Source organism: Bos taurus, chromosome 3 (genome assembly GCF_002263795.3).
Source record: "Bos taurus isolate L1 Dominette 01449 registration number 42190680 breed Hereford chromosome 3, ARS-UCD2.0, whole genome shotgun sequence".
Taxonomy (NCBI): Eukaryota; Metazoa; Chordata; class Mammalia; order Artiodactyla; family Bovidae; genus Bos; species Bos taurus.
In genome coordinates this window covers 10,261,280-10,288,412 of record NC_037330.1, presented here as the reverse complement: position 1 = coordinate 10,288,412, position 27,133 = coordinate 10,261,280, and the positions used below count along the sequence as shown (strand labels likewise).

Here is a 27,133-nt window from a genome sequence, read left to right as displayed (position 1 = left end):
GTACAAAAAAGACATTCATGACTCAGTTAATCACAGTGGTGTGATCAGTCACCTAGAGCCAGACATCCTGGAATGTGAAGTCAAGTGGGCCTCAGGAAGCATCACTATGAACAAAGCTAGTGGAGGTGATGAAATTCCAGTTGAGCTCTTTCAAATCCTGAAAGATGATGCTGTGAAAGTGCTGCACTCAATGTGACAACAGATTTGGAAAACTAGGCAGTGGCCACAGGACTGGAAAAGGTCAGTTTTCATTCCAATCCCTAAGAAAGGCAATGCCAAAGAATGCTCAAACTACTGCACAATGTCACTCATCACACACACTAATAAAGTAATGCTCAAAATTCTCCAAGCCAGATTTCAACAATACATGAACCGTAAACTTCCAGATGTTCAAGCTGGTTTTAGAAAAGGCAGAAGAACCAGAGATCAAATTGCCACCATCCACTGGATCATTGAAAAAGCGAGGGAGTTCCAGAAAAACATTTATTTCTGCTTTATCGACTATGCTAAAGCCTTTGACTGTGTGGATCACAATAAACTGTTGAAAATTCTGAAAGAGATGGGAATATCAGACCACCTGACCTGCGTCTTGAGAAACCTCTATGCACGTCAGGAAGCAACAGTTAGAACTGGACGTGGAACAACAGACTGGTTCCAAATAGGAAAAGGAGTACATCAAGGCTGTATACTGTCACCCTGCTTATTTAACTTCTATGCAGAGTACATCATGAGAAACGCTGGGCTGGAAGAAGCACAAGCTGGAATCAAGATTGCTGGGAGAAATATCAATAACCTCAGATATGCAGATGACACCACTCTTATGGCAGAAAGTGAAGAGGAACTAAAAAGCCTCTTGATGAAAGTGAAAGAGGAGAGTGAAAAAGTTGGCTTAAAGCTCAACATTCAGAAAACAAAGATCATGGCATCTTTTCTCATCACTTCTTGGCAAAAGACGGAGAAACAGTGGAAACAGTGACTGACTTTATTTTGGGGGGCTCCAAAATCACTGCAGATGGTGATTGCAGCCATGAAATTAAAAGACACTACTTCTTGGGAGAAAAGTTATGACCAACCTAGACAGCATATTAAAAGGCAGAGACATTACTTTGCCAACAAAGGTCCATCTAGTCAAGGCTATGGTTTTTCTACTAGTCAGCTTTGGATGTGAGAGTTGAACTGTAAAGAACGCTGAGTGCCAAAGAATTGATGCTTTTGAACTATGGTGTTGAAGAAGACTCTTGAGAGTCCCATGGACTGCAAGGAGATCCAACCATACATCCTAAAGGAAATCGGTCCTGAATATTCATTGGAAGGACTGATGCTGAAGCTGAAACTCCAATACTTTGGCTACCTGATGTGAAGAACAGACTCCCTGGAAAAGACCCTGATGCTAGGAAAGATTGAAGGTGGGAGGAAAAGGGGACAACAGAAGATGAGTTGCTTGGATGACATCACTGACTCAATGGACATGAGTTTGAGTAAACTCCGGGAGTTGGTGATGGACAGGGAGGCCTGGTGTGCTGCAGTCCATGGGGTTGCAGAGTCGGACATGACTGACTGACTTCACTGAGCTGAACTGAACCAGACCCAGTCCCACAGTATACATTTTAAGATGACAGGATTAGTCAGAAGGTTCTTAACAGGCAGAAACCTGTCCTGGGGCACAATACATTGTGGTTACATAATCATTGATACAGAGTTTAAGGGAAAATATATCCTTGAGCAAGATGAGTTGTTTTGTTGTGTAATTATTAGCTTTGGGCTTTAAAAAAACAAATGTTTTATGTGCTTAAGACAAAGGAATGTAGAAAAAAAAATTTACCTTTTTATCCTCCTAGAGAACTCCTTCCTTGTCCTCCTCTTCCTCCTCTTTGTCCCCCGTTTCTCCTCCTCCCTCCCGTCCCCCTCCCCTTCCCCCAGGACCCCTGACTTCTTATCAACTTACCTAAGACTTAACTCTCTCAATGCCTTGCAGTCTGTTGGGCAAAACCAGCAGGACTAGTGTGTAGGACAAATGTCATGTCTTTGTTCTGCTGTGTTCCATGTACCTTGATGTGAGTATCACAAAATGAGTATTTGTTGAAGGAATCACTGAATGAATGATTCGCAGTTTCCAGAACTTTCAAACTGGAAGAGACATCAGAGTCAGATCCTTTGACCCTGAGGGTACAGAGACCTTAGCCTGAGTGGCCTATCTAATAAAGCTGCACCCTTAAACATGGTTGGGCTCCACAATGTCATAGACCCTTTCTACAATGATGTTCATGGAGTCAAGAGCTCCTCTTCCTCCTTCATCCACTGAACAGAGCAAGACCATGGTCTAATGAGACAATCTGTTCCTATGGAAACCCTCAATCATCTATGTAGGGGAACAAAACATGCCACCCCAAAATGTCTCTCTGGCGTGCAGATTATTTTGAGCTGAAAACAATTAAGTCTCAAAAGACTCAGGAAGAACATTTGACCTTCCCCCAACTGCCTTAAAGAATGTAGATGGAGGACAGGTTCCAGGAAAGGAGCCATCACATAGATAACTGTAGTATGAATCAGGCAGTAGACAGGGGGAACCTAGGAATGTCTGTTTATTAAAATTTGTTTCTGCATTCCATTGTCTTTGCAAGGCCCAGCACACATTGATTTACTAAACTTTTGCTTTTCTATCTATATGGATTGCCTTTCTCCCCTTTGAAGTCCCAAATCTCTACCTGCAACATTCTTTTTTGTCTTTGGTTGAAGTTGGTATTTAAGGTGAGGTTTTTGGACATTTTGGCAAGTTACTCAGTTTTCCTGGGTTTCTCCTCATCTATTTTTGTTGTTGTTTAGCTGCTCAGTCATGTCCAACTCGGTGGCAACCCCATGGACTGTAGCCAATAGGCTCCTCTGTCCATGGGATTCCCAGGCAAGAATACTGAAGTGGGTTGCCATTTCCTTCTTCAGGGAATTTTCCCCACCCAGGGATGAAACCCATCTGTCCTGCACTACAAGCAGATTCTTTACCATTGAGCCACTGGGGAACCCACTTCTTTTATATACACATGTCATTAAAACTTGTTTGATTTTCTCATGTTAATCTGTCTCACATCACTTTAATTCTTAGACCACTAGGAGAACCTGAAAGGACAATTTCTTCCTCCCTGACACCTACATACTATCTACATGAGCGGGTTGATGAGCCCCATTGTTAATGAGATCCCCAGACGTCACAGTGTTTGGATCTTATGAATGTTACCTTGGGGACAGTCACTGTGACTTTGGGGAGAGGGACCCCAGAGTCCTGGGGCACAAGAGAATTGTCCTCTCTGACAGACTGCAATCCAGATGAAAGGAATAGGGCTGTGAGGAGACACAGGAGAGCTGATATAGCTTTCTATTTGTTACTCCCAGATCTGACCAATCAGAGAAAGGAATGAACAAACTGACCCTGGTGGACTCTGTATTTTTCTTTTAGTCCTCCCTTTCAGAAGATTCTCTGGGAGCCTTGTCTGCCACACACAGCAGGAGTCCTGCCAGTCCTTGTTCTATCCTCACAAGTCTTACTCTCCTAGAAGACAGTGCTTCAGCCCTGCCTGTGAGATGTAAGTTACATCCCATGACTCAGTGAAGCATGATTCTCGTCTGGCTAGATGTAGCTTTATGACCCTTGCCTCATGGACTGTCACCTTCTTATTTTCTTTCCTAGGAATATTGTCAAGCGGAAAAATGAATGTATGGCTGTGTCACAACCCTTGGGAAATAAAGACCATTATAAATACTAAAAAGTCAGGCATGAAGTGTTGTTTGGGCATTAGTTATATAAAAATCTCAGAAGTTTCAAAGAACTTAGCTGAATCTCAACATATATGAATGAAGCATGGTAATTGGGGGCATCAAGTCCCATCTTCTCCCCTCAGCCCTCTATCACATTCCTGGCCTGTAGGGACTGAAGAAGAAAAATGGAACATCTGATTCTGGTTGAGCAAACCTAATTTTCCCCCTCTATTCTAGAAAAAATGTATTCTCTGAACACAGAAGTCCCCACCTAGTCCTGCCCCAGATATCATACAGAGGCCAGGAAGGGAGAGTCAGTGAAAGGCTAGCTGGCTGGCTGAAATATTGGGTCCATGAGTGTAGGAGTTCAAGGCAGAGGTCCTGGACACAGGCACGCCTGTAGTATTGCAGCATTGGGAGTGGCTTTTCCATTCCAACCCAATGCAGATCCTCCTCTGATCCTTGGGATTATCTCCCCTCCTTGAATATTGTGTTTCCTCCCCCACTACCTCCTTATCCTCACATCTCCAAAAGACAGAAAAACATCCTCTAATCTGCAAGCTGTGCCACAAGTATTAGCTAGATGGAGACCAACCACCTTCTTGAAGTCAGGCTTGGGAGAGGAGAAGGGAAGATAACACAATAACCTTTGAAATCTGTGCTCACCTTTCCCAACAGTTACCATTTATTGATGGCATGATCTACATTGGGGCCTCTGCCAAATGCCGTATGGGCATCTTCCCATGTAATCCTTTATCAGTCCTCTGAGATAGTTATTAGTACTGTGTTCATCTTACAGGTGAATAAACTGAAGCCCAAGAAATGAAGAAATGTTTGTAAGGTCACATGTGAAGTAAGAGGAGCTGGCCTTACTTCTGAAAATAGACCAGCCCTATGCCCAACCCCATTGTGAATCTAGAGTTGGAGAGGAAGGGAAAGTGAGGATTGGACTTTTCAATTAATAGAGCTTGAAGAAATTCATGACAAAAATCATCCCCAAACACAAGAGAAAGAGAGTGAGAGAGAATGAGAGAGAGGGAAATGGGGGAGGGAGGAAGAAAGGGAGAATAAATATATGTGTGTTTAGGTGGGTCTCACATGCAAATAGAACCCAGAATCAGGCAGAGTGGGGTTGGGGAGAACAGATGAAGAGAGAAAAACAGAAATGTAATGTATTGTTTGCCTATTACGTATCAAGAACTGTGCTTGGCTATTTACATACAGTAATTCATGTAATCTCCATAGTAACACTATGAGTAGATATTATCCCCTCAATTTTATAGATGAGCCAATAGAGACAAATGAAATGAGCACACAAAAAATTAAGCATCCCTTGACTTACACTGGGGTTAAAGCTGGAGATTTCTATAAAGTTTAATATTTTGTTGTTTTCATCTGTTTACAGTTACTGGTACTTCAAACTCTTAATAAGTTTCAGTCTCTTTATTGTGTTTACAGACTAGACAATGGCAGCAGAAACTACAGATACATTCCACAAAGAAGAAAGGAGACTTGGGTATTAGAACAAATGGTATTTGGAGAACATAAAAAGAAAGCAGGGCTGAAAAGAAAAGAGTTAGCGCTAGATCACAGAACATCCTGGGTCCACACACTAGAATCTCAAATAAAAAAAGTAATAATTACTTTAAAAAAGAAAAGTAGTCTCTCTTCTCATGGCCTTATTCCAGACATTAACTATGGTGTTTTAGATGCTAAGTCATGTCTGATTCTTGCGACCCTGTGAACTATAGCCTGCCAGGCTCCTCTGTCCATGGGATTCTCCAGGAAAAAATACTGGAATGGGTTGCTATTTCCTTATCCAGAGGATCTTCCCCACCCAAGGATTGAACCTGGGTCTCCTGCATTGCAGGAAGATTCTTTACTGGCTTAGCTACAAGGGAAGTCTTGTAGACATTAGCTATTTTGAATTTAATTTGAACCATGAAAGCAAGTAGTGCTATGTATCTTTATTGTCCAAGCCCTTCTGACCAGAGTTGGAGCTGGCCTCTTACCTCTCAGAAGTGTGACTTAAGTAGGTTTCTGTCCCTGGCTTGGATTCTCTCTGTATGCATACACCTTTACACTATGTCTCTAACATGTTTAGACCATTGCTGGTCTAAACAGATGACTATGGATGGAGTTCCAGGGCTGTGTCTGCTCTGGTCTATCATTCAATCTATTTTTCTGGTCCATCTACCTACCTCTCCACCTTTCAACTTCTAACCAAGCTTTTTAGGTGTTTTCACTACTCCCTTTACATATCTTCTCTCTTCCATCCCTACTATATCTGCCTCCAATGCCAGGCCCCCAAGTATCCTAAGAGGTCTTCACAGAATTGGCCAGTGTCTGAATGCTGAGAGCTTCTGTAACCCAGAGCTACTCCCACTGTGAGTCTCTGCTCGTGGCTGATGATGGCCCTGGACCAGTAAACTGTTTCCAGCCTGGATGTTCAACCATCTCACTTCATCTCTTTCAGACCCAGATTCTCAATGCCAAGACCTAATTTCACAGCTGTGGCAGAGTTTACCTTTGAAGGCTTTTCCATTTTTGGATGGCAGCCCAGACTCATCCTCTTTGTGGTCTTTTTGGTCTTGTACCTGTTGACCCTTGCCAGCAATGCTATCATCTTGACAGTCATCTGCCTCAACCATCAGCTTCACACACCGATGTACTTCTTCCTGAGTGTGCTGTCCATTTCTGAGACCTGTTACACAGTGGCCATCATCCCTCGAATGCTGTTCAGTCTCCTCAGCCCCCAACATGCTATCTCTATTCCAGACTGTGCCACTCAGCTCTTCTTCTATCTCACTTTTGGTGTCAACAACTGCTTCCTGCTCACAGCCATGGGGTATGACCGCTATGTGGCCATCTGCAACCCCCTACGATATTCAGTCATCATGGGCAAGAAGACTTGTATACAACTGGCAGGGGGATCCTGGAGCATTGGCTTGAGCACAGCCACCATTCAAGTATCCTCTGTGTTCAGCTTGCCTTTCTGTGATGCCAGTGTCATCTCCCACTTCTTTTGTGACATCCGGCCCCTAATGAAGCTTGCTTGTGCTGATATCACCATCAAAGAATTGACCACTTTGCTCATCAGTCTGTGCGTCCTTGTTCTGCCCATGGTCTTGATCTTTATCTCCTATGTCCTGATTGTCTGCACCATCCTCAAGATGGCATCTGCTGAGGGTAGGAAAAAGGCTTTTGCCACATGTGCCTCACACCTCACAGTAGTCATTGTCCACTATGGCTGTACCTCCTTCATCTACCTAAAACCCAAATCACAAAACTCCCTGCAGGACAGACTGATCTCTGTAACCTACACTGTCATTACCCCGCTCCTAAACCCCGTTGTATACAGCCTCAGAAACAAAGAGGTCAAGGATGCCTTGCTCAGAGCTTTGGGCAGGAAGTCCCTCTCTTAGGTGTTAGTCATTCTCAGTAACATTAAAATTTTAAATGTTTGATGAGGTGTGGCAGTGAGGGAGCTAATCAAATAAGAGATAGTATGAGGGCTCCAGGTACCTAATCTGGGAAGCATCTGGGAAATCAGAGGAATAGAGTGAAACAAGAAGGCAAAGATTAAAATGAAGGAATTGATGGATGGATTTTCCAAGACTGATAGATGGGTATACCATGCTTGATAGAAATTAGATAAGATAAAGCATATTCAGGTGCTGTACTATAATGTTAGACATTGCTTTTGTTACCCTTGGCATAAGGATTGTAAACCAGCAGTGTGGGTGGGAAGAAAATACGGTATCATAACAGAGGAATCTATATAATCTAAACCTGGCCTCAGCATGAAAATCAGGGACATGAAATAACAAGTTCTCCATTATTTACATGCAACACTTCCTATGCTATATTTTCCACTATAATTTCTTACAAAATCACTCCATTAATGATCTACCCTGTGCCTGTTACTACATATATAAACCCTAGAAAGCTATGTCAGACACAGACTCTGATGGCAAACTTACAAACTGGTTGAGAAGTGTAAATTTTGAGCAGCCGAAGCAACAACCATAAAAATGGCTTTCTGTATAACTGAAAATTGCAAAAGAAGAGCCCTCATCTTCATATCCATTCCCCTTTCTCCAAAGGGCCTGGGTCCTATAAAAAACCTTATCAATGCTCTGCCCAGGTCTCCTCTACTGGGCTGGCCCACCCATATCCAGCCTTGTGAATGCTGGAGTGCTGACACCTCATAGCTGCCCTCCTCTCTGAGGATTTGCCATTGGCTGAAAGGGAACTTTCTTAGATGTGACATATACCCCACACCCACCCCTTACAAGGGACGGTCTACAGCCAAGGCCTGGCTAAACAGAAGGTACAAAGGCCACTGACATAGTTTCAAGATGGGACCAACTTTAGAGTGTAATTGTAGAGTCCTCCACTGAATCAGGCTGAAGTTAGACTCAAGTGAGCCCGCAGCCTTGCTCAGCTCTCCCCTCATCCCACCCTGCGGCCCTCACCCCCTTTCCTCGGAGGATACTCCATAACCGATCACCTGCACCTGGGCCCTTGTTGCAGCCTCTGCTTCAGAGAACCCCCACCCGAACCAGGTGACACCCATATCATCACTCAGATGTCACTCTTTGAGTGTCTTCTCTGCATCTGTTGCAGTTAAAACAGTGCCCAGTACATAGTAACTACTCAATAACTATTAAAAGAATGAAGAAAGGGGGACTTCCCTGGTTGTCCAGTGATTGAGACTCTGTCCTCCCAAGGCAAGAGCACTAGTTCAATCCCTGGTTGGGGAACTAAGATCCCACATGCCATACAACATGGCCAGGAAAAAAAAGAACAGAAAGAAGAAAGGAAGGAAGGAAGAAATCTGTGGACAGCTAAAACACAATTAGCATCAGCAGACAGTCCTTCTCCCTTTTTTCTTTTTTTATTTCATTACTCCTAGGTCGTTCCACCCCCGCCACCCCCTGCCACATACACCTTGGTGATATCCCTTTTTGGTGAATGTATTGAATATCTCCTAAAGAGCAGGCATAAGTTTACTCACTTGACTCATTTAATCCTCACTGTAAATTTATAAGGTGTTTTATTAAACTTATTTTACAGACAAGAAAACTGAGACCTGAAAAGATTAAGTAAATTCCTTAAGGTCATATTGCTAGTATGTGGCAGAATCAAGATTTAAAAACAAGCAATTCACCCCAGAATTTATAGCTGCATTATGATCTCATGATGATTATTTGAACTGGCTTTCTCCTTTATAGTTGTTAAAGACTAGTAGAAGAAGGAGCTCCATACATTGTGGATTTATACACATCTCAAATCTTATTTGAATGTCCTTGGATCTTGGAAAATCAGTCTGGAAGTTCAGAGATCATGTATTATAGCATACTTTCTCCTCAGATATCTTGGTTATCCTTTCTCCACTTAGCACAGTTCCAAAGATGAAAGGACAAAAGGAAATCTCAAGTGGGTCAAAGTCCACTGGAGAAAGCAGGTACCTGGACTATTAGATCATTAACCTCTGTACCCAACATCATACCCATATTTATTTTTGTTCCTGTTCCCCCCTTTCAACATGCTGACAGCCTCAAGTAGAAGATGCTGAGAAAGTGCAAGATTGTAGATGGAGTACAGCCTTTTGGGCCAGAGAAGCATGTGCCCCAATCCTGGGTCCTATATTATAAGCATGTGTCCTAGGGATAGTCACTTAACCTCCCTGGCTTTTGTGTCCTATCTACACAGCGGGGCTGACAATTATCAACCACCCAAGGTTATTGTGAGGAGTCAAAATGGTTACAGACACATAATGTCTCCAGGTAGCAGGAAGCGGGATGGCTATTGGCTCTACAACCCAGCACCCCAATGCTGTTTTTTATCTCACTCTGAAGGGACAGTTTTAGCAGAAGTTTTAACAACAGAGTTGTCATTCATAGAATGAGTTCCCTCTTCCCAGGAGGTCCTGAGTTTGTAAATAGGCTTCCCCTCTAGTCTTTGATCCCATGTTACAGTAAAAGGCACTAACTATCCTCCAGGGTCTTCCAAGAGTTACTTCCTGGATACACCTGTCATGTCATAATAAACCACTCAGCTGCCTTTCTATGTCCCTACCCAGAGTCCCTTGACCTGTGCCCAACCCGCTGACGGGTCTGACCAAATACTCAGAGCATCAGTCTTTCTCACTTCTCTCCTTGGTGCCTCAGAGACATGGCAAGGAGTCTGAGAATTCATGTATGCAGTCAACCTTCATAAGTAGGATGTATAAATACTTACATAGACATGTGTGACTATTTTTAAATGTACCATAAATTATTTGAAAGCACAAATTACTAAATTCGTAGTTCTCTTTTCAGGAACCTTTTTTTCTATCAATTGTTATAAGTAGTACAACTATTATTATCCAACCCTCATCAAGCTGGAGATATGAACTGTTGGAGCATTCACATCCAAAAAAAATGGAGACAGGGATAGTCTGAAAGTATATATAAGTTGAGTGCTATGGATTGAACTGTGTCCTCCTACCACCAGCCCCATATTGTAGAGATTAAGCTCTTATGTGATGGGATTTGGAGACAGAGCCTGCCAGAAGTAGGTTTAGATGAGGTCAAGACGGTGAGTGGGGTCCTCCTGATGGGATTCAGCTCAGTTCAGTCAGTTAGTCTTGTCTGACTCTTTGTAATCCCATGGGCTGCAACACACCAGGCTTCCCTGTCCATCACCAACTCCCAGAGCTTTATCAAACTCACGTCCATCGAATAGGTGATGCCATCCAACCATCTCATTCTCTGTTGTCCCCTTCTCCTCTTGCCTTCAATCTGGGTCTTTTCCAATGAGGCACTTCTTCGCATCAGGTGGTCAAAATATTGGAGCTTCAGCTTCAGCATCAGTCCTTCCAATGAATATTCAGGATTGATTTTTCCTTTAGGATTGACTGGTTTGATCTCCTTTCTGACCAAGAGACTCTCAAGAGTCTTCTCCAGCACCATAATTTAAAACCATCAATTCCTTGGTGCTCGGCTTTCTTTATGTTCCAACTCTCACATCCATACATGTCTATTGGAAAAACCATAGCTTTCACTATACAGACCTTTGTCGTTAATGTCTCTGCTTTTTAATATGCTGTCTAGGTTTGTCATAGATTTTTTTCCAAGGAGCAAGCGTCTTTTAATTTCATGGCTGCAGTCACCATCTGCAGTGATTTTGGAGCACAAGAAAATGAAGTCTGTCACTGTTTCCCTTGTTTCCCCATCTACTAGTCATGAAGTGAAGTGATGGGATTAGGGTCCTTTAAGAAGAGATAAAGGGCTCTCTCTACCACTCTTTCTCCACCATGTGAGGACACAGAGAAAAGGCAGCCATCTGCAATCCAGAGAGAAAAGTCTTACCAAGGAATCAAATCTTCTAGCACTTTGATCTTGGATTCCCAGGCTCCAGAAATGAGAAGTAAATGCCTGTCATTTAAGCCACATGGTCTGTGGTATCTGTTATAGCAGCCCAAGCTAAGACACTCAGGCACAATGCTGACCTCAGTTAACCATGTTGTGAGTCCTATTCGTGGCTCTGAAAGACTCCCGTTGACAATCCTAAAACATCATTAGGAGGGCTTTGACCTGGGATCCTAAACTACTGTGAATGGCATGCATAAACTAGGACTACTTGAATATGGTCCCCAAATTAAGCAGTTTATAGCAGATCTTCTTGGCTGTTTCCCCAGTTTTGTTTTTATAGTCACCACACATTCATTTCCATTTAGCACCAAATAGGGAAACCTGGCGTGCTGCAGTCCATGGGGTCACAAAGAGTCAGACACGACTGACTGAACTGAACTGAACCAACAGACTTACTGTTGATGGAGTAATAGATTCCTCATAACTTATCCTCTGTAAAATGAAATAGTACTAATGACTTTATAGGGTCATTTGGAGGATTAAGTGAGACAAAAAAGTGTGAAAGTATTCAATAAATATTAGTTGACTCAGAAGCTGAAAACCTCTTTTTCCCCAGCACCACATTTTTATACCATCTACCAAGGGCCCCATTTCCAAAATCTTCCTGATTTGTCCCAAAGCAATGGCATCATAAAGCACTGGGCTATTTTGCTCAGTTCTACTCTTGCTGCTGAGATCCTATAGCCACCAATCATACCTAATGATAATTTAATATAAAGATCATTTATTTGATTTATCAGTTATTACAAAAAGCTATGCATATTATGAATAATCAGGGAACTGATGTGAATGAACCTGATGGGAGTAGTTTATATAATGATTCGTTCTTTCTTCTCCCTTGCTCCATACATTGATTCAGTTATAAGCCCTCTTGGTTTTCCTCATATGTCTGTCCTACCTCTCCCTCTCTTATGGGCCATTGTCAACCCATATAGATCAATCCCAATTATCTCTGGCCTGACCTGTTGTGTCAGCAACCACGCTGCTTCTTTTCACCAACCTCAAATCCATCTTTGTACTGCTGCCAAATCAATCTATAAAATTCCAGTGCTGAGTATCTTTTTTTTTTACCAGCATGGAACAAAATCACCAGAGAAACAAGAAGAGGGTGCAGGGTAGCTGATGAGGGCTGGTGGTCCTTTAGAGACAAGTTGCTAAGGACAGTGAAGCCCATGAACAGGAGGGATAAGTGAAATAATAATTTGAAAGGCCCTTAAAAGTGATGAAGTCTCTGTGTGTGTGTTCAGCTGTACCTACTCTTTGCGACTCCATGGACTATAGTCCACCAGGCTCCTCTGTCCATGAAATTTTCCAGCCAAGACTACTGAAGTGGGTTGCCATTTCCTACTCTGTGGGATTTTTCCAACCCAAGGATTGAACCCACAACTCCTGTGTCTGCTGCTTGGCAGGTGGCTTCTTTACCACTGTGCCACCTGGGAAGCAATTCTAAAATTTTTTGTAAACTGGTCTTACTTTACCTACAACATATTTTTCTGTAATCAACCTGAGTCTAATCAAGAACCATCTTCTTCCTGTCCCACTTACTTGTGGCATTATTTCAGTCTACTTGTCTATCACTTATAACTGTATAATCATAAGGGATTTGATTTAGGTCATACCTGAATAGCCTAGTGGTTTTTCCTACTTTCTTCAATTTAAGCCTGAATTTTGCAATGAGGAGCTCATGATCTGAGCCACAGTCAGCTCCCGGTCTTGTTTTTGTTGACTGTATACAGCTTCTCCATCTTCGGTTTCAAAGAATATAATCAATCTGATTTTGGTGTTGACCATCTGATCATGTCCATGTGTAGAGTCTTCTCTTGTGTTGTTGGAAGAGGGTGTTTGCTATAACCAGTGTGCTCTCTTGGCAAAACTCTGTTAGCCTTTGCCCTGTTTCACTTTGTACTCTAAGGCCAAACTTGCCTGCTACTCCAGGCATCTCTTGACTTCCTAGTTTTGCATTCCAACCCCCTAAAATTAAAAGGACATCTTTTCTTGGTGTTAGTTCTAGAAGGTTTTGCAGGTCTGTAGAACTTCTCAGCTTCAGCTTCTTTGGCATTAGTGATTGGGGCATAGACTTAGATTACTGTGATGTTGAACGGTTTGCCTTGTTAACAAACTAAGATTATTCTTTTTGAGATTGTACCCAAGTACTGTATTTTGGACTCTTTTTGTTGACTATGAGGACTATTCCATTTAGTAATCTTTTAAGGGATTCTTGACGACAGTGGTATATATAATGGTCATCTGAATTAAATTCACCTTTCCCTGTCCATTTTAGTTCACTGATTCCTAAAATGTTGATGTTCACTCTTGCCATCTCCTACTTGACCACATCCAATTTACCTTGATTCATAGACCTAACATTCCAGATTCCTATGCAATATTGTTCTTTATAGCATTGAACTTTACTTTTACCACCAGATATATCACAACTGAGCATCATTTCTGCTTTGGCCTGGCCTCTTCATTCTTTCTGGAGCTATTTCTCCACTCTTTACCAAGCTGGGGGGCTCATCTTCTGGTGTCATATCTTTTTGCTCTTTCATACTGTTCATGGGGTTCTTGAAAGGAGTACATCAACAACGTATACTGCCACTCTGATTATTTAACTTACATGCAGAGTACATCATGGGAAATACCAGGTTGGATGAAGCACAAGCTGGAATAAGGATTACCAGGAAAAATATCAACAGTCTCAGATATGCAGTCTCTAATGGCAGAAAGCGAAGAAGAACTAAAGAGCCTCTTGACGAAGGTGAAAGAGAAGAGTGAAAAAGCTGGCTTAAAACTCAATATTCAAAAAACAAAGATCATGGCATCTGGTCCCATCACTTCATGGCAAATAGATGGGGAAGCCATGGAAACAGTGGCAGATTTTATCTTCTTGGGCTCCAAAACCACTGTGGATACTGACTGCAGCCATGAAATTAAAAGATACTTACTCTTTGGAAGAAAAGCTATGACAAATCTAGACAATGTATTAAGAAGCAGAAGCATCAGTTTGCCAGCAAAGGTTCATCTAGTCAAAGCTATGGTTTTTCCAGTAGTCACGTATGGATGTGAGAGTTGGACCATAAAGAAGGCTGAGTACTGAAGAATTGATGCTTTTGAACTGTGGCGCTGGAGAAGACTCTTGAGAGTCCCTTGGACATAAAGGAGATCAAACCAGTTAATCCAAAAGGAAATTATCCCTGAATGTTCATTGGAAGGATTGATGCTGAAGCTTCAATCCTTTGGCTACCTGTTGCAAAGAACCGACTCATTGGAAAAGACCCTAATGTTGGCAAAGATTGAGAGCAGAATGAAAAGTGGGCAACAGAGGTTGAGATGGTTGGACAGCATCACCAACTCAATGGACATGAGTTTGAGCAAACTCTGGGAGATAGTGAAGGGCAGGGAAGCCTGGCATACTGCGGTCCATGGGATTGCAAAGAATCAGACATGACTTAGTGACTTTAGTGTAACTAAACAGTGAGCCCTTCAAAGGTTTATAAAGCATCTCATCCACTGCTGTTTGCCCAGCAATGAGCACAAGGTCCAGCATATGCTTAGTGCTCCAAGAATGAATGGACATAGATAATACCTCATTTTAAAGAAAGACAATGTTATAGAAGCAATAAACTAACTCATGGAAAGTCTTCAGTGAAAAGTAAATTCTGAGGCTGAAACTCGACAAACTAGTAGAAGTTTGCCAAATGGAGAGGAGGAGGTAATCTGAGTAATGAGAACAATGTTCAGAGGCTCATCTCTGTTTCCTAACCCCCAAGAGAGGATCCCTGGATCTAAAGAAAATGTCTCCCAATTCTGAATGTCACAGGGGCAGAAAGACAGGCAGCATGAACTGTTCTCTGCAGAACCATGGCCATATTTGACTACTTTCATTCCAAAGAGAGAACCCTGGGTAGAAATCCTCCCTATAAAAAAAAGGGAGGGGAGTTAAAATTCATGAGATCCAAAGTAATATGGCTCCAAGCTTGAGCTGCCTAGATTTGTAAACTATGGATTTCCAAGGCACATATGTAAAAAAGCACAATGTACTTATTCATTATTTTATTATTAATACCACACTAACCAACTGAGCTAACTGGCCAATAATAATGTGCTTATTTGAACAAGTTACAGTGAACTAAATAAACCAGCTTCCTCTAATTCTGTTGCTCCTTGAAGCAAAAACTCTCCCCAGACTCCCCAAATGCCATCCCTAGGATTGGGTAAATAAGCCCTACACATAATGAGCCCCCCAGGAACCTACTGTCTGTATCCTCCCAGCCCCAGTGTGGCTCTGAGGATGTCTACAGGGAGTTACCTCCAGGAGCCCCACTGGCTGCTCCTGGGGGAACTCCTTCTTTGGCTTTGAAGACTTCTCCACACAGGGGCTGTCAAGGATGACTGCAGCTCCCAAGCCCAACCACGTTCCTGCCAGTTTGTATTTACCTGCTACCCGCTCAACCTGTCACAGTTCTTTTTGGTTACCTTGCCCTTCCCTGACCTGCACCCTGAGGCCAAGAGAGTCAGACGCTTACATCTTCACTCCTCAGCCTCCTCAAGCTGAGCTCTCTTGTTGTGCCTCAGCTCTAGGCAGTTACAGGCAAGTGTTCTTTAGAAAAAGAACTGACTTGGGTGTTATTGCTCATGGACAACTTTAACTTATGGTGTATAACAGTTCTTGTTATAACTGGGGTAGGTCTTCATTAGCTTATGTTTGCTTGTCTTGCCCTTGATTTTTTTGGAAGAATTATAGGCTCCATAGGGTGGTGGATACTAATCAGGTTATAGCAGCCATTCATCCACCTCAAGACAGTTAGACTTCAGCCAGAATCAGATGACACTCTAGCCCTGGGTTTCTTGGGAGAAGCCCTATTGGTATTTGGAATAGGAAAGTTCTTCCTTGAGTGGGATCATCACATGTACTGCAGGACATTTAGCACCACTAATTGCTAGCAGCATCCGTGACCATCATTAGAACAATCAAAAGCTCTAACACACATTTTTTATTTCATAGTAGAGGTGCCATACCACCCCATGGCTGGACCACTGCCTAGTTTATGCCTAGAGGCCTCTCAGAAGATAACTGTCTTTAGCCATGTATTTTAAGTCAAATGAATTTCCCTATTGGGAAATATTTTCTGTTGCAACTTTACTCTCTTTTAGCATTCTTAATGTAAGTGATTAACAGCTGGTCTTCAATTTCTCTTAAGTAAGTTTTTATGAACTAGAAGGAGGTCTCTATGTCTACTAAGCTTCCTCACTGATATGATTTACTTTATGCAAAAAGTCTTTTTCTGAATATGCATAAGGAAATCAGAATATAATTTAAATAGCCTACAGGAACTTACTGTCTAAAGGAACCTAAATGTGAAATATTACATGAATTGGACTGAGCCCCATCTTTCAACAAAATGATGTATGTTTAGTGTAACTCTGTTCTTTATATTCAGAGCCTGCTTTTACTTTAGATGAAGGACACATGAATTTGCTGCATCTTCCCTGGTACGATTGTTCACCTCTGCAGAGTAGGTGTATTCCTACTCACAAAGTTGTATTGGCTGTAAATTTGCCTTCTAGTTTAGGGAAAATGAAGATGTACCATGGTTTACAATATACGTGAGTCAGTGCTATGAAGTGTCAGCCAACTTCCATCATTCAGACAGCAGTGTTGATGGTGGCTGGCTAAGATTCACCTTTTCCTTCTTGAAAACAAGATGAACATTTCTGAATCTGCTTTGCTTTTATTTCCTAAAGGATATGCAAGGGGATGATTCACAGCCCTGAAATAAAAGAACTTTCCAGTCAATCCCTAAACAAGTTGTTTTCAAGCATCAAATTCATGCATAATCCTGAGTCAGTGAGATACGCAGATGTAAAAGGTATAAAGCCACAGAGTGCACAGACGGATGACAATAATCCAAACATGAAAATTTCAGAGGACAATATGCATTAATGGAGGAGAAGACATGCATTAGTCTTGAGGACAATTTACTTAAGAGGAGGAAGATAGGATGAGCATTCCAGATGACAAGGATGAAGAGTACAGTGAAGTGGGAATGTACATGGTTATACAGTGCAGGGGAAAAACTTAGATGATTCTAGCATGCATAGGAAATTGTATTATAATGGATGGGCACAGAACAAAAATATTTTAAATGAAGATCAGTAAACCTAAAGATTAACTGTATTCCACTGCCACTGGAAAATGTATCCCCAGGTTAATAAAGGAGAACAAAGTTCAGTTTCAGAAATGGATTAAATTGCTTTACTGAGATTATGTAACTTTTATTCTCCTACACTTCCAATCTAGTGGCCACTCAACGAAGAGCGAGAACCACACTCTCACCACTGAGTTTGTTTTACAAGGTTTCTCCAGCTTCCACGAGCACCAGCTCACTCTTTTTGTGATGTTTCTTGCACCATACATCTTAACCCTAGCAGGTAATATAATTATCGTGATCATTATCCGAATCGATCATCATCTCCATACCCCCATGTACTTCTTCCTCAGCATGCTGTCCACTTCAGAGACTATATATACACTAGTTATCCTTCCAAGAATGCTGTCCAGCCTTGTGGGTATGAGCCAGTCCATTTCATTGGCAGGTTGTGCCACACAGATGTTCTTTTTTGTAACCTTTGGGATCACTAACTGCTTCCTGCTCACAGCGATGGGCTACGACCGCTATGTGGCCATTTGCCATCCCTTGAGGTACACAGTTATCATGAACAGGAGGGTGTGCATCCAGCTGGTGTGGGGGGCCTGCAGCATCGGGCTGATTGTGGCCATGACACAGGTAACATCTGTATTCAGGTTACCCTTCTGTGCCACAAAGGTGGCCCACTTCTTCTGTGACATCCGGCCTGTGATGAAGCTCTCCTGCATTGACACGACTGTCAATGAGATCCTGACTTTGATCATCAGTGTTTTCGTGCTCGTTGTGCCTATGGGTCTGGTCTTCATCTCTTACATCCTCATCATCTCCACCATCCTTAAAATTGCCTCAGCTGAAGGTCGGAAGAAGGCCTTTGCCACCTGCGCCTCCCACCTCACTGTGGTCATTGTCCACTATGGCTGTGCCTCCATTGCCTACCTCAAGCCCAAGTCAGAGAACAGCAAGGATGAGGATCAGCTGATCTCAGTGACCTACACTGTCGTCACCCCACTACTGAACCCTGTGGTGTACACCCTGAGGAACAAAGAGGCCAAGGATGCTCTGCTCCGGGCCATTGGCAGGAAGCTTTCCTGACAGTCTGGGGACTGGTTTTCTGAGGCTCTTAGCACTCTAAGCAGGACTGTGAGGAGCTGAGCCCCATATCCTTGGCTCCCGGAGACCTGCCCCTTGCGGAGGAGGAAAAGAGAGGAACTGAAGCAGCATCCAACTAGGAGTCTGGAAGCTTTAAATAAAGTCCCTGGGTGAAGTGCTGGCCCTATTTTTATGGATAATTAAACAAACAAGGATGGGATATGCCTGAAGAAGAGGTTGAAGAGTAGTGTGGGCCAAGGAGTTTTCACTGACCTCTTGGTTTCCTTGTGGCTCTCTGCTTAGTGAAGAGGGTCCTTTAGAAAAAAAACAGAATCAAGGACATACATTTTTCCCTATAATCCCTTCCTTCCTTCTTAAGAGCATGAGAATTTCTCAATCTGGACTCTCTGTTGGAATCTGTTTATACATGACATACCAAGTCATAAATCACTGTGTGGACAGGAAAAGTAGCCTCAGAATGAGGGAGAAAACAGATTTCCTCTCCCAGAAACTTAATTTATCCCAGTTTCTAGCAAAACTGTTTATTAAAGATGGTGACCACTGACAGTTTAATTAGAGATCCTAGCAATCTTGTCAGCCATGTTAACAGTCATTTGAGGGCACATCCCAAGATCCTCCCAGGTCAGTTCAGCCGCCATTAATCCAGAAAGCAAGTAATGGGCAATGTGGATGAACCAGGTGGTAGACTGGGTCTGGGGAAACAAAAATGAAAAGAAACCTTATTGCCTGGCTTCAAAAAACTCAAACTCTAGTGACAAAGGCAAACATTTAAAAATTCGGATTTGGAACTTCCCTAGTTTAACCACTTCCAATGGTTAAGACTTCACCTTCCAATGCAGGGAGTGCGGGTTTAACCCTGGTCAGGAAGCTAAGATCCCACATGCTGGGCAACCAAAAAACCAAAACATAAAACAGAAGTAATATTGTAACAAATTCAATAAAGACTTTAAAAACGGTCCACATCAAAAAGAAATCTTTAAATAAATATATAGTTTCACTTCTACACATCAAGTGATGTATTGACAATTGAAGGGAAATAGGAGAGAGAGAAACAAAGAGAAACTTCATTGGAGATGTCAGAAATCTTCAGAGAGGAGATGATCTGTAATCTGGACTGGTCTTAAAACACTTACAAGAAGAGATTATCTGATGGGCAAGTTTTTATAGGAAAAGAATTTCAAAGAGAAGTAATAATGTATTCACATGTATGAAAGTAAGAGGAATGTTCAGGAAATGAAAAGTGACTGTGTGCTGACAGTGGGGTACAAGAAAAGAAATGGAGAGATAAGACCAGAAGGGTGAGATGGAGTCAGCTTGTGAAGGACTTGCTGAAGGAATTCTAGCTTCAACTTTTAAACAGTCAGAATCACCTAAGACTCAGGAAAACTAGGATTCAGTTTATGAGGCATCTATGTGAATTTCTGCCATCCTTGTTGTCCTTACTTAGCTCCACCAAAATATCTAAGAAGTTGTATGAATCTATAGTCTCTAAGCCAAGAAAATAGTGGGGCAAAAGGAAATAAGGCTATAATATTTGGATGTCACACATAGAAATAATTATGCCCTTGTGATGAAGTCGAATCAGACAGTCATAGAGAGCAGGGGAGCAGAGGCTGACCAAGGAACTTCATGTAGATTTGGGGCTTGTGATTCAAATGAGTACCTGGTGAGGAGAAGAAGGGACTAGCTGTCAAGTCAGTGTCTAGGCTAGACTTCAGACATGGGGACATGATGGCCCCTGAACACAACTTGCACTAGAATTAAAGGGTAGACTCATTACTCAGAAGAGTCTTCAAAAGAAGGTACAGAGACCCAAACAGCACATGTGTCTGCTCTCCAGACCATAACAGAAATACCAGGCCCACTCTCAGGATCAATAGAAGCAATGGCAACTATCAAAGTATGCCTAAAGTTCTCTGAGTATATAAAATGGCTAAAAGAAATTAAGAGAAATTGTTAACTGGAAAATAAAAAAACTGAATGATGAAAAACAAAGTATTGCAGGCAAAAGGTTTGACAGTCTTTCAATAAGCATTCATGGAATCTTTACTATATGCCAGATGCTGGACTAGACAAGGAAAATATCAGAATAAACTGCACTATTCCTTGAACAAAGGAGCTTCTAGTCTTGCAGGGGAGATAGGATTGCACAGAACTCACCATAATGCAATGTGATAGAGAAATGGGCAAAGCATGTTTAATAATTAATAACAAAGACATAAGCCTTGGGATATTTTTTTGTGATCTATATAAAGCTAATCTCATCAAACCAAGAAAGAGTCCTGCATGCTGAGCTTCAGTGAAATAAATGTTTGTTACCTGGGCAATAGGGCTGTCTTGATCTATGTATAGGACCATCTCCTAGGGCTAAGGACTATGCAGCTGCTGACAGGCATCATTCAGAATAGCTTATCACTGTGGACTTCTAGAATATTTATCACCCAGGTTTTCCAGAAGCCTTGTTTGAACAGAATAGCTTCACAGTCACACACTATAGAATCAGATGTTTTCAACAGCCTTTTCTACAGCCCATTCAGGACCTAGCCACAGAACTTCTGAACTGCTAAACAGTTCCAGCCTCTCACTGAATATTTGGCTGGATTAAACAACCCAAGAAGAACCTTTCCTGTTCCTTAGGATTATTTTGGTTACTACTCATGCCCAGAATCATTTTATGGCAAGTAACTCTTCCATAATGTGGCAAAACGCTTTCCCGGAAATTATCTCACTAGGTCTTCAGAAGAGTCCTTGGAGGAAGGCAGGGATAAGGCTCCCAACTGTACAGATAATAAGGCTAAGACAGAAAAGTGATGAAGGCAGAATTGAATTTACACCACCTGGCTGGCATTTTCTGTTTACCTAGAGTATATGGTAAAGAAAATGCCTGTAATTCAGGAGACACAGGATTGATCCCTGGGTTGGGAAGATCCCCTGGAGAAGGAAACGGCAGCCCACTCCAGCATTCTTGCCTGGGTAATCCCATAGACAGAGGAGTCTGGCGGGTTTATAGTCCATGGGGTCGCAATGGGGACACGACTGAGCAACTAACACTCACACAGAGTATATCACCATTCAAGGGCAACTCACAGTATAGATAATGATGGACAAGAGAAATCAAGCTAAGCAAAGTTCAAATCCCCCAGGGCCTTCGACTTCCCAAATAAAACAAAACCTCATCCCTGAGCCTTTTTCAAAAGAGAAGAATCCTCTGTGAAATAGTCACCTGGGATCCTCATTCTAGACAATGCAGATCCTCAAAGGAAGAGCATTTCCACCAGCAGTTCAAGCTGTACAGTCTTATTCATATAGAATCAGTTAAGATTTTAGGGAACATGACTATCTACTTCCTCCCATATTAAATCAAATCCAAGAAAAGCATTTAGAGCTTCACAAGCAAACCTGGCCGTTACTTAAAGGGGTTAGATCCAGTGCTAAGTGCTGGGAGTACAGTGGTAAATTATGCTGATTGCAATATATGTAATATATAAAATACATAGTGTAACATATAATATACACAAGCATTATATCAAATATAATACATAACATACATTTGGCAGAAAGATGAATGCTAAATGAAAACTTTAAACAGGTAATGAGAGCACAAAAGTAAGAAACTTTTAGTTCTAGTAAATATTTTTGAATCAGAAATAAGGGAAGACAAATTCAGGTTCTTGGCCAGTCAATTCACTTCTCCTTAATCACATATCACTCCCTATCACTGGTAGAGAGTGAGGCTACGTGTTTAACAGTGAGATTTTTTAAGTCACTACTGTGGTCTATAGTGCTCTCATTTGTTAGAGAACCTGCAACAGCTCAAGCTGTAAGTCTGGTAAGAAACTCAGTTCTAGCTCCAATAAAAATAAATATTCTTCATGTCTTTACCTTCCCAACCCTACTGAGCAGATCCTTAGATTTGTTTAGACAAATCTACTTCCCATAAGAGGAGAGTTCTCTTTTGTGAACGCTGGGGCAACATGGTGGACTTTGGTTTGGAACCCAACTGTACCAGTCACACACTGCCAGCTGCACCATGAGGAACAGGAAGAGTGGGAGTCAGTAGACTGAATTCAGGCCCTGGGTCTCTCACTTATTAACTCTGTATTCCTGGTTGAGTCACAAATTTTCTCAATTCCACAAGGTCCTGTGAGTGAATCTTTAACCAGCATCTCCGCTCATGGAAGTGTGGGAAGACGCAAGGCCTTTAGGATGAAAGTAAAATACGAGATGAGATGGAGGGAATATAGAGAATATTGAAATAGATTTCTGACTCATTTCTCATTTTTTAATTGAAGTATAGTTGACATGCAATATCAGTTTCAGGTGTACAGTATAGTGTTTCAACATTTGTGTACACTATGAAATAATCTCTTCAATAAGCTTAGTAATGATCTGTTACTATATAAAGTGACTATAATATTCTTGTATTACCGATGCTGTACATAACACCCCCATGACTTATTCGTTGTGTAACTGGAAGTTTATACCTCTTACTCCACTCCACCTATTTGGTCCATTCCCACATTCCCAGCACCTTTGGCAAAAACCAAAGCTTTTTTTATTTTTTTCCATAAGTCTGTTTCTGTCTGTTTGGTTTTTTTAGACTACATATATAAATGAAATCGTAAAGGATTTGTCTTTAAAAAAAATCTTCACTTATTTATTTTTGGCTGTTCTGGTTCTCTGTTGATGCGTGGGCTTTTCTCTCGTTGTGGCCAGCTGGGCTACTCTTCATTGCAGTGTGCAGGCTTCTTACTGCAGTGGCTTCTCTTGTTGCAGAGCATGGGCTGCAGGGCACATGGGCTCCAGTAGTTGTGGCACGTGGGCTCATTAGTTGTGGCTCCTGAGTTAGAGAGCGCAGGCTCAATAGTTGTGGCACACCGGCTTAATTGCTCCACAGCATGGGGGAACATCCCAGATCAAGGACTGAACCCGTGTCTCCTGCATTAGCACGTGAATTCTTTACCCATGAGCCACCAGGGAAGCCCATATTTTTCTTTCTTGGCTTGATTTATTTCACTTAATATAATAACCTCTAGGTCCATTTACATTGTTGCAAATGGCAAGATTTCATTCTTTTTTACGAATGACTGATACTTCAGTGTGTGTGTGTGTGTGTGTGTGTGTGTGCGCGCGCGCATACGTGCATCACCTCTTCTCATGTACTCATCTATCAGTGGGTACTTAGTTTGCTTTCATATCTTGGCTATTGTAAAATTATGCTGCAATAAAAATAGGGGTGCATATATCTCCTCAAATGAGTCTTAATTTCTTTGTATAGATACCCAGGAGTGGAATTGTTGTATTATATAATAAATGTGTTTTTTTTTTAATTTTATTTTGTTTTTAAACTTTATATAATTGTATTAGTTTTGCCAAATATCAAAATGAATCCATCACAGGTATACATGTGCTCCCCATCCTGAACCCTCCTCCCTCCTGCCTCCCCATACCATCCCTCTGGGTCATCCCAGTGCACTAGCCCCAAGCATCCAGCATTGAACCTGGACTGGCATCTCGTTTCATACATGATATTTTACATGTTTCAATGCCATTCTCCCAAATCTTCCCACCCTCTCCCTCTCCCGCAGAGTCCATAAGACTGTTCTATACATCAGTGTCTCTTTTGCTGTCTCGTACACAGGGTTATTGTTATCATCTTTCTAAATTCTATATATATGCGTTAGTATACTGTATTGGTGTTTTTCCTTCTGGCTTACTTCACTCTGTATAATAGGCTCCAGTTTCATCCACCTCATTAGAACTGATTCAAATGAATTCTTTTTAATGGCTGAGTAATACTCCATTGTGTATATGTACCACAGCTTTCTTATCCATTCATCTGCTGATGGACATCTAGGTTGCTTCCATGTCCTGGCTATTATAAACAGTGCTGCGATGAACATTGGGGTACACGTGTCTCTTTCCCTTCTGGTTTCCTCAGTGTGTATGCCCAGCAGTGCGATTGCTGGATCATAAGGCAGTTCTATTTCCAGTTTTTTAAGGAATCTCCACACTGTTCTCCATAGTGGCTGTACTAGTTTGCATTCCCACCAACAGTGTAAGAGGGTTCCCTTTTTTCCACACCCTCTCCAACATTTATTATTTGTAGACTTTTGGATCGCAGCCATTCTGACTGGTGTGAAATGGTACCTCATAGTGGTCTTGATTTGCATTTCTCTGATAATGAGTGATGTTGAGCATCTTTTCATGTGTTTGTTAGCCATCTGTATGTCTTCTTTGGAGAAATGTCTATTTAGTTCTTTGGCCCATTTTTTGATTGGGTCATTTATTTTTCTGTAGTTGAGCTGTAGGAGTTGCTTGTGTATTTTTGAGATTAGTTGTTTGTCAGTTGCTTCATTTGCTATTATTTTCTCCCATTCTGAAGGCTGTCTTTTCACCTTGCTGATAGTTTCCTTTGATGTGCAGAAGCTTTTAAGGTTAAAACTACAGGCCAATATCACTGATGAACATAGATGCAAAAATCCTTAACAAAATTCTAACAATCAGAATCCAACAACACATTAAAAAGATCATACACCATGACCAAGTGGGCTTTATCCCAGGGATGCAAGGATTCTTCAATATCCACAAATCAATCAATGTAATACACCACATTAACAAATTGAAAAATAAAAACCATATGATTATCTCAATAGATGCAGAGAAAGCCTTTGACAAAATTCAACACCCATTTATGATAAAAACTCTCCAGAAAGCAGGAATAGAAGGAACATACCTCAACATAATAAAAGCTATATATGACAAACCCACAGCAAACATTATCCTCAATGGTGAAAAATTGAAAGCATTTCCTCTAAAGTCAGGAACAAGACAAGGGTGCCCACTTTCACCATTACTATTCAACATAGTTTTGGAAGTTTTGGCCACAGCAATCAGAGCAGAAAAAGAAATAAAAGGAATCCAAATTGGAAAAGAAGAAGTAAAACTCTCACTATTTGCAGATGACATGATCCTCTACATAGAAAACCCTAAAGACTCCACCAGAAAATTACTAGAAATAATCAATGAATATAGTAAAGTTGCAGGATATAAAATCAACACACAGAAATCCCTTGCATTCCTATACACTAATAATGAGAAAACAGAAAGAGAAATTAAGGAAACAATTCCATTCACCATTGCAACGGAAAGAATAAAATACTTAGGAATATATCTACCTAAAGAAACTAAAGACCTATATATAGAAAACTATAAAACACTGGTGAAAGAAATCAAAGAGGACACTAATAGATGGAGAAATATACCATGTTCATGGATTGGAAGAATCAATATAGTGAAAATGAGTATACTACCCAAAGCAATTTATAGATTCAATGCAATCCCTATCAAGCTACCAACAGTATTCTTCACAGAGCTAGAACAAATAATTTCACAATTTGTATGGAAATACAAAAAACCTCGAATAGCCAAAGCAATCTTGAGAAAGAAGAATGGAACTGGAGGAATCAACCTACCTGACCTCAGGCTCTACTACAAAGCCACAGTTATCAAGACAGTATGGTACTGGCACAAAGACAGAAATATAGATCAATGGAACAAAATAGAAAGCCCAGAGATAAATCCACGCATATATGGACACCTTATCTTTGACAAAGGAGGCAAGAATATACAATGGATTAAAGACAATCTCTTTAACAAGTGGTGCTGGGAAAACTGGTCAACCACTTGTAAAAGAATGAAACTAGACCACTTTCTAACACCATACACAAAAATAAACTCAAAATGGATTAAAGATCTAAACATAAGACCAGAAACTATAAAACTCCTAGAGGAGAACATAGGCAAAACACTCTCTAACATACATCACAGCAGGATCCTCTATGACCCACCTCCCAGAATATCAGAAATAAAAGCAAAAATAAATGTGTTTTTAATTTTTTTGAGGAACCTCCATACCATTTTCCATAGTATATGCATCAATTTACATATTCACCAAGTATAAAAGGGCTTCTTTCTCTCACTTGGCCAAAATTTCCTATTTGCTTAGGAAATTTTTTTAATAGCCATTCTGACAGGTTCAAGGTGATATCTCATTGTGGTTTTGATTTGCATTTCCTGATAGCTAGTGTTACTGAGCGTCTATTCATGTGGTCTGTTGGCTATCCTATGTGTTCTCTTTGGAAAAATGTCTATTCAGGCCCTCTACTCATTTTTAATCACTTTTTTTTTTTTTTTTTGAGTTGAATGAGTTCTTTGTGCATTTTAGACATTAACCCCTTAACAGATATATCATTTGCAAATACCTTTTCCCTTTCAGTCAGTTGCCTTTATATGTTTTGTTGATGGCTTCCATCACTGTGCAAAAGCTTTTTAGTTTGATATTTATTTATTTATTTTTAACTTTGTTGTCCTTGTCTAAGGAGACAGATCCAAAAAATGCATTGCTTAGACCAATGGAAAAGGATTTACTGCCTATGTTTTCTTCTAGGAGTTTTATAATTTCTGATCTAATGTTTAAATCTGTTATCCATTTTGAGTTTACATTTGTATGAGGTATAAGAAAGTGATCCAATTTAATTTTGGCAGCATGTAGCTGCTAAGTTTTCCCAACATCATTACTGAAGAGAATTTTTTCTCACTTTATATTTTTGCCTCATTTGTCATAGATCAATTGACCATATGGGCTTCCTAGATAGCATAGTGATAAAGAATCTGCCTGTCAATGCAGGAGATATGGGTTTGATC

The 27,133-nt window shown here is 41.2% G+C and overlaps 1 protein-coding gene and 1 pseudogene across 1 annotated transcript; both read left to right on the top strand.

The window, feature by feature from the left end:
• Nucleotides 1–6,236: 6,236 nt before the first annotated feature.
• OR10J4 (olfactory receptor family 10 subfamily J member 4) lies at nucleotides 6,237–7,814 on the top strand. The gene has a single exon (XM_002685874.3). It carries the CDS (start codon nucleotides 6,237–6,239, stop codon nucleotides 7,170–7,172), a length of 936 nt encoding a protein of 311 aa, XP_002685920.3. The 3' UTR covers nucleotides 7,173–7,814.
• Nucleotides 17,567–18,409, top strand: OR10J1BP (olfactory receptor family 10 subfamily J member 1B, pseudogene; annotated as a pseudogene).